Below are 8,702 nucleotides of genomic sequence, written 5' to 3' on the forward strand. Positions count from 1 at the left end.
TGTCCCCTGCCTTTATTTACCTTTTTCTTCCTGATGCCCATTCTCCTGCTGTTCAAGCTGTTCTGCCTGCCTCTGATCCCTCATTCTGCCCACAGCTGGCTGCCCCCCTAGAAATACTTCGCTCCAGACCCTGGGACTCACAGCTGTCTCTGCCCTTCTCACTTCAAAACAGTTCTTTGTCTCCGGTCCTGTCTCAGTAGCAGGGGCTAGACCTTGGGCATTTCTGCATCCTGACTGCCTTGCCTCATGCCTGGCATGAGAAGGACCTCTCACGAGGCTGGTGTGATAGGATCAATTGTCCTTTATCCAGCACTCACATCCCACAGAGGGACCTCACCTCAGAGCAGGCTCCTTGTTCAGGGATGCAGCTGGAATTAGAGAAATCCAGCTGGGTACGGTGGCTTGTACCTCCAGCTAGGGAGGAGGCTGAGGCAGGAGGCGCTCTTGAGCCTGGGGTTTGAAGCCAGCCTGAGCAAAATACTAAGATTTAAAAAAAAAAAAAAATGTGGAGCCAGTGAGATGAATCAGTGGATAAATACTGCCAAGCCCAAGGACCTGAGTTCCATCTTGGGATGGGAGGCGAGGACCACCTCCCATACGTTGTACATACCACCACACATGAACACAAAGATTTAATAAGAAATTTTAAAGTCGAATTAGAAGCCAATGGATGTGGAGACCTGTGTGTCCCATAGCCCTGTATTTAGGGATGTCTGGGACAGACAGAAGGTGGTGTCTCATTCCAGTCCGTGGGCCTGACCTGAAGAATTGGGTGGTTGCTTGCATCCTGCCAAGGCATGCCATTTCCTCGAAGCCCTGTCAGTGGTTCACAGACAGTTTCTTAGGGCATAGTGTCAAGAGGAAAGTCCACACCACTGCCACTGGAAGCTGCCTTCACAGTCCGTTTCCCTCAGCTCCCTAGAGCATTTGCTGCCGGGAGCCAAGGCCCCTTATTTACAGCGGCCGCTGGCAGCGCTTGAATGAGACGTTCTTGCGTAGGGACTAGCTGAGTGACGAGACAGGAAATCCAGAGTAGTGGTGCATGCCTGTTAATCCCCAGCACTCAGGAGGCTGAGGCAAGGAGGATTGTGAGTTTTGGGCCAGCCTGGACTACATAGCAAGACTCTGTGTCTCAAAACAAAACAAAAAACACCATCAACAACAGAACAAAAACCCCAAACCCCAACATAAGTATGGTAGTGCCAATTCTAGTCTTAAAACATACATTGAAGTTTATGGGGTTTACCCTCTTTTTGTTTTTTTTTTTCCTATACAGAAAGACGCTTCTCGGACCGGCTTACGGGTCTCCTATCGAGCATACCCAGGTGCTCCCCGTAAAGAACACATTCGAGCTGCAGAAACGCCACTTGGTGTTCATCAACAAAGACAAGGTGGGCCCCCTTTCTCGGCCCCTGCAAGATGTCTGTGCAGGGAGTCCACAGACCGTGAGATCCAGGGCCGGGGAGACGGCTAGCCAGGAAAGCCGCTTACCGCCTGGTCTCGGGGCCCGAGTTTGAGCCCTGGAGCCCGGTGAGAGGAAGAGACTGCCTTGGGAAAGCTGTTCTTCGACTTCCCAACAGGCACTGGGGCACAAATGTCCTTTCCCAAATAAATACATTTAATAATCACGTAGATGATAAGACGACCCCTGGGTCCTCAGTTCTGCTGCACAGAATTGCCTCCATGTGGGTCATCGGCCAAACTGAAAATGGCCACAGGTGGGTGAGAAGGGCTTCTGGGAGGCATTTCTTTCTTTTTCGTGTGTGTGTGTGTGTGTGTGTGTGTGTGTGTGTGTGTGTGTGTGTGTGTGTGTATGTGCGCATGCGCACCACAGTATGCACGTGGAGGTCAAAGGACAACTTTCAGAGGTCAGTTCTCTGCTTCCACCATGTGGGTCCTGGGGGTAGAACCCACTCAGGCCTGGCCACAAGTGAGCCATCTCGCAGGCCCCAAGGAGACAGTTTTGAAGCGTTCTCAAAGTTTCCCAGTGAAAACTCATAGCCTTCCAAGTTACGCTTTTCTTTCTTTTTATTGACCTGGAAAAATCTAATTTACATGGAAGGTACACAAATCAGTGACACCTCGTCCTATGCTAAACTTGACTCTGACAGATGGCTCCAGATGCGTGCATACGTAGCACAAGGGTCTGGAGATAAAGCTCAGGTGTGCCAGGCTAGCTGGAGACTCAGGCACTCGAGTCTGAATATCTAATTACACTTGCCTCTCTAGGTCGGACTCCAGATCTTACCTGTTGACGGCAATCCACACAAAACGTGTGCTATCGTTTGCCACCCAAGCGGGGTGGCTGGCATGGCCCTTTCCTATGATGGCCGCTATGCCTTCACAGCCGGAGGCGAAGACTGTTCCGTGGCCCAGTGGGAAATCAACTTAAGGTATGTGAGGGGACAGAACCCGACCCCACGTGGAAGGGTAGACATCCTTTTTCAGACGAGATATTTGTGTGCGTGTTTGCGTGTGCATGCACGCACATGTGTGCGTGCTAGTATGCACTTACGAGTGTGGGTGCTTGAGGCGGCCAGAAGAGGGCATTGGATCTCCTGGAGCTGGAGTTCATGGAGGTGTGAGCCATTTACACAAGGGCTTTTACCCGCTGAGCCCTTGCTCCAGCCCAGAGACCCCTTCTTCTCCTTCAGTCACAACAGCTACAGAGTGCCTGCTACATGCCCCATGCTAGGAACAAAGAGTACCCGGCTCTCAGGATGCTTCCTGGTGACGTGCGCAGATCAAAGGCTGCTGTGCAGACGCATGGACCCTGCACTTAACTTCCAGGTTGGGTGATGAGAGTGCCCCTGCCTCTGGCTGGCTCCCTGAAGCATTTCTCAGCGTCTGTGCATCCTCATGCTGGCCGGAGAGACCAAGGCTGAGCCTCCAGAGTGGGCATTTACAGAAACAGTAAGGGTGGATTAAAGATCTGTTGCCGGTAGGGCTCCTCTGCCCCCCTCTACCCTGAGAGGAGACCTGGTCTGCCTAAAGTGAAGCTGGAAAATGCTAGACGTGTACACCAGAGTAAGAACATATAGGTCCTTTAAGGTCAAAAAGATAAGGGTTGCGGTATAGCTTGGAGTCTCTGCTCCAGAATCCGGGCGGTTTTCGTAATGTCGCTAATCCTTAGAGTCTGTCTCTGTAGTGGGGGTAACAACTTTTCAGGGTCCTGTATGGATCAGACAGGTGGACATAGGTGAATGCAGTAGCCAATCTATAAATTATGGCATCCTTCCTTTCCTCCTGAAAAGGGCATTTGTGTATGAGACGGGACAAGCGCTGAACGGGACCCTCTCATCCATCTAAACGCAGTGGTCTGAACCAGGGTGGAGCCAAGGGCTGGGCTTAGCCAGATCCTGTTTCTCATGACCCGGGCCACGCAAGCTCCAGGGGCAGACGGCCCTGGCACCTCCCTCCCTCAAAGAGCAGCCTGATTCACGGCTCCCGGTAATGTCTGCCCTGCCATCTGCCAAGGGCGCATCTTTCTCTTTACGGCAGATGTTAACGCTTTCTTTCTTACTCTGAACTTGAGTAAAAATAACTGACAAAATCTGTTCGGGTGCCATGACGGCTTCAGGGTGCGGCTGCAACTCTGCCTTTTGCCTCTGCCAGCTGGGTGAGCCGATCCAGGGACCTGGGGGACTGGGAAATGTGTGTGTGTGTGTGTGTGTGTGTGTGTGTGTGTGTGTGTGTGTGTGAGAGAGAGAGAGAGAGAGAGAGAGAGAGAGAGAGAGAGAGAGAGAGAGAGAGAGAGAGAGAGAACGCTAGCTCTCCATCCAGAAGCACTTACCCAACAGGTCCAGTGTGGCACCCACGAGCCACCTGCAATCCTTGGGGCCAGTGGCCCGCTGGAGGGAGGTGAAGTCTCCCATTTTTTGCCTTCAGCCCTTGTGGGATCCGATAGGGATCTCCAGTAGCCTCCTTATGCTTGGCCAGAATCCAGGCTTCTGAGAATTTCAATTTAATCTGTTGTGAGGACAAAGGATCATTATAAACTAATTAGCGCTTTATTGCTGCTTCTGGTGACTTAATATGTTCCGCATTTCACTAATGGAAAGAAATGTAAAAACCCCAAACAAGTAAACAATACACTTCTCTCCCAGGGCCCAGGCTGTAGCTCGGTGCTTGACTAACATGCATGAACGTTTGGGTTCTACCCCAATACCGCACAGACGCGTGTGCTGGTTTGTTTTATATCAACTTGACAAAGGTTAACATCATCTGAGAGGAGGAACCTCCATTGAGAAGATGAGTCCATAAGATGGGGCTGTAAACAAGCCTGTAGAGCGTTTGATTCTTTAATTCTCAGGGCAGCCCTGGATGACCCTACCTACCCATTTCGCAGATGAGGAAACTGAGCAGAGGTGGTAAAGCTCAAGGTCGTACAGCTTACAAGTGGCGGAGTCGGGGCTCACAGGCACGTCCCTGTGACTCCAGTTCTGGACCCTTCAGTTCTTACCGTAGGTCTTCACTGAAGTGGGTTCTAATTCACTGAACTAGCAGAAATCCAGTGAGTGGCTTTTTTTTTTTTTTCATTACAGTGACTTTAGATTATTTGCCTTTTGTGTGAGGAAAAGTCAGCTGGTCTCATGCAAAAGTAGGTTTTCTTCCCATTCAAAGGGCCTATTTTTGGAGAATCTGACCCCATGCTAGAGAGCAGAGGGCTATTTTTATCCACTTGGCATGGGTCCCTGTGATCTCCCGGGCTTTTCTGGAAGCAATTAGCGCCGGCAGTACACCTGCACGACACCCCATCCTTTTGGCGCTGGTCGGCCGTGCTCCGCTCGAGAGGGTTGAGGTCTCAGACTGGAGCCTCCCCCCCGCCCCGCACCCCCAGGAGAGATGTGGTCCCCAAAGATTGCAGACAAATTGCCAAGCACCTGCCCTATCATCAGAATGAGCATCTCACCATAATTAAGGTGGGTGCCCTGTACGGCTGCCTTCCATGCTTGAAACTGAATTGTCTGTCACAGGCTTCATCACCGAGGGACAAGAGACCCTGCCGAGGCCACCGTCTGTGTGACTCCATGACTTCATGCATGAGTCCTTCCTAATGGCGATGTTTCTCCTTGTTCCAGTGCCCTGGAGGCGGCTGTTTCTCTCGGGGGTGAAGACTTGACCCCGTTCTACGGTCTGGTGGCCGGCGGCAGGGAAGGAAAATTCTACAGGGTAATTGTCACCAAAACACTTCCTGGGGACGTCTAGTCAAGGCTGTAGAGCAAACATTAGAGACTGACGCTCTGTGCTTTTCCATAACGCCCCCTCCCCCTCCCCGAGCTTAGACTGCGCTTTCTAGAAAATGTCCCCAGTGTGCCTGACTGTTCCGTGTGCTGTTCCTGTCTGGTCCCGCACAGGAGCTGGAAGACTACTTCTACTATTCCCAGCTCCGCAGCCAAGGGATCGACACGATGGAGACCAGGCAGGTGTCGGAACACATCTGCCTCTCGGAGCTCCCCTTTGTCATGAGAGCGATTGGGTTTTACCCCTCCGAGGAGAAGGTAGGTAGAGCGCCCGCAAGATCAGAGCTGGGATGGGCTATTTATATCAAGCGCCTCCGGGAAGAGTCATTGCAGGCCAGCCTGGAAACATGCCATTTTTTTTTTTTTCTGAAGTAAATAGATCAGCAAGAAGATTCTGAGGACTTCAAATGGGCTGAGTAACTGACTGAAGGTTAAGATGCACCCATTCCCCAAGACAGACTCCTTGTGGATGTGGGGTATTACGTGCAGCAGGCCTCATCAACCTCTGCTGCACCCCCCTCCTTTTTTTTTTTTCTTTGAGACAGGATCTCTATGTAGCCCTGGCTGTCCTGGAACTCTCTCTGTAGCCCAGGCTGGCCTTGAACTCACAGATATCTGCCTGCCTCTGCCTCCCCAATGCTGGGATCAAAGGCATGTGCCACCACGCCGGGCCTGCAAAACATTTTTTGCCCAAGAATTTTTTTACACAACCCTGGGTGTATTGGTATATAAAACAGGTACACAAATCAAACATTTTGCTGATAAAAAAAACAATGAAGAAATCCATTTTAAAGGAATTTTTGTGGCTTCCATACAGTTTTACCATTTGTTGAAGACAAAAACAAATTTTCATACTATTAAGATGGTCATGTTCATTTGTTCTTACATAAAGAATAGAGTCTTCCTGAATGTCCGATGCTGCAGGATGTAGAGTACCTTCAATGTTTTTCAGAGGTGGCTGAGATTTGGTTTTGTCATTGTTAATCCCAAGAATACTGCTTCACATAAATGCGTGATGTCAAAATAGTCAAGGCGTATTTAGGGCCATTTCAGAAGTAGTTGGAAATTCTAAACTCAAGTCAAACTTTATACAGTGATTTTTAAAAAATGAAACTTTAGTCAGCAACTCAAATAGCAATTCTTAAACATTTTGAGTTGAGGATCTAGCTCAACAGAGCTCTTGCCTAGCATGCCCAAGGCCCTAGGTTCGAGCCCCAGGACTAGGGGCCAAAAAAAAAAAACTTCTCATGGAGTACATTCCAAATATATTCTGATCCTCACATGCTGAGCAGCAATGGTAGGAAATATGAAGAGTCTTTGTTTTCCACAGTTAAAGGATCACATTTCTGCAGAAAAGACACTGCAGTCTGCAGTGTGTAGTAGCCACGGATCCCAGCCGAGGTTCTTGTCGGCACTCAGTGGTGTTTTGCGGCATGAAGGCATTTATGGGCAAGCATGCATGTGTGTGTGTGTTCAGAGCCAAGGCTGCAGAGAGGTTGCTTGACGCAGCACAGGGTGATGAGTGCTGCCGTGAGCCCCTCGGATTGATGGCAGGTTTGACCTTGAGCATATTTTCAGTTGTTATGTCTTCAGAAACCATTTACTGCTACCAAGCTTGTAAGTTCACTGCATCGCCCCATATGGGGGTTGCAACCCAGAGTTTTTTAAAAGATGTATTTATTTTTATTTAATATGTATGGGTGTTTGGCCTGCACGTATGTTTGTGTACCATTGTGTGTACCTGGTGCCCATGGAGATTAAAAGAGGGTGCTGGATCCCCTGGAACTGGAGTTACAGACAGCTGTGAGCTGCCATGTGGTTGCTGAGAACTGAACCTGGGTCTGGGTCTATTGTACCCAGAGTCCCCCAAAGACCACCAAGAGACCAAATCCGATACAAAAGCAAATATTCTTTATATTGTGAGTTAACTCGGGTCTCGCCATCCGTCGGATGCAGCGGCAGAGCAGGAGAGACCCCAAGTAGCAATAGGGCAGGGTTTTTAAAGCAAGGGGGGCTTGGTGTCTACAGACTGCATAGGAACAGACTCAGGATTGGTTTATGCAAGTGGCAATGATGTTGACTAGGGTTAGTTGGGGGTTACAGTTATCCATTTTTGGGCAGGCCTGGACAAATCCCAGGCTCTGTCCTTGAGCTGCCATGGAGGCTGGCTGGCCTAGCACATACTGACTGTGGGGGCTGGCTCAGTGGCCCAGCCTCTGTCCTTGACCCATGCACATAGCTCTGAGTTGGTGAGGGGTCCCAGACAATAAACACCTGGCTGAACCTTGAGCGGTCAGAGTACGTGCAGAAAGGGAGCTACTGCAAGGACTATGTAATGGCCCTCCCAGAAACTGCTTGCTCAAGTCTCAGGAAACCGAGATTGAGGCCTGATCTCTGAGAGAAGACTGAGGAGCCTGTTATGGCGTCTGTCTGGTCCTTTCATGTCCTCTGGAAGAGCAGCCAGTGCTCTAACCACTGAGCAGCCTCTCCAGCCCTAAACCTTCACAATTTAAGAAGCAGAGAGTCAGGGGACGCAGAACTGGGCATGTGAGGCTGGTCTACCTCTGCCCTCCCTGGGCAAGGATGAGAACCCTGGGCTTCAGGGGGGTGATGTGTCCCAGGCAGGGAGCACATCACCGGCTGTGTAGAAAGAGCTCGGTACCTTGTCTCCTTCTGTCTAGTTGCCATTAGCCTGGTGTATGTTCTTGGGGCAACTCCAGGAGGTGGACGGATGCTGGGCCTGACTCTGTGGCTCAGACATGAGTCTGACCACATGGCAGAAATCCCCAGACACTAACAGCCCTGGACAGGGCCAAGGAGCCCACGTGTGTTCCTAACGGGAACTCTTCTAAATATAACTTACAGGATTTCCTTTCTGAGTTGAAATGTGATACAGTCTCATTGCAGAAAAATTGGGAAAGATATGCAGGTAGAATGAAGAAAAGTTACTTATAATATAATCCTACCACCCAGACTTGACCCTTACTATTATTCCTGGTGTTTAGGCAGGGAATGTTGACTACACTGAATATAAATGACTGTCTTGTATCCTTATGTTGTATGACATGTTATAAGCACTTTCCACTTGGTTAGAAATTCTCTAGAAAGAAATATGTTCTTTTTAAGGGACTTATTTTTGTGTTTATATGTGATGTATACATGAGGGGGTGTGGGGGTGTTGTCCTGTCTATCACTCGCCCTTTTTAAAAAATATATACTTATTTATTAGCTGGGCAGTGGTGGCACACGCCTTTATTCCCAGCTCTCCGGAGGCAGGGGCAGGCGGATCTCTGTGAGTTCAAGGCCAGCCTGGCCTACAAGAGTGAGATCCAGGACAGACACCAAAACTACACAGAGAAACCCTGTCTCGAAAAACCAAAAAAAAAAGAAAAAAGAAAAGAAAACAAACATAACAAAACAAAAACAAAAAAATTGTTTATTTACTCTTTTTTTTTTTTT

General features: G+C 49.4%; 1 protein-coding gene across 3 annotated transcripts in view; it reads left to right on the forward strand.

Annotated features, from left to right (window-relative positions):
* Cfap251 (cilia and flagella associated protein 251) overlaps window positions 1–8,702 on the forward strand; it is a 76,329-nt gene that overhangs the window by 46,493 nt on the left and 21,134 nt on the right. For all 3 annotated transcript variants that reach the window (XM_015996472.3, XM_076560817.1, XM_076560816.1), the window contains 4 exons: window positions 1,277–1,391; window positions 2,230–2,393; window positions 5,082–5,172; window positions 5,358–5,501. In XM_015996472.3, coding sequence (XP_015851958.3) covers window positions 1,277–1,391; window positions 2,230–2,393; window positions 5,082–5,172; window positions 5,358–5,501 — 514 coding nt within the window. The remainder of the gene's footprint in view (window positions 1–1,276; window positions 1,392–2,229; window positions 2,394–5,081; window positions 5,173–5,357; window positions 5,502–8,702) is intronic.

Source organism: Peromyscus maniculatus, chromosome 23, assembly GCF_049852395.1.
Source record: "Peromyscus maniculatus bairdii isolate BWxNUB_F1_BW_parent chromosome 23, HU_Pman_BW_mat_3.1, whole genome shotgun sequence".
NCBI lineage: Eukaryota > Metazoa > Chordata > Mammalia > Rodentia > Cricetidae > Peromyscus > Peromyscus maniculatus.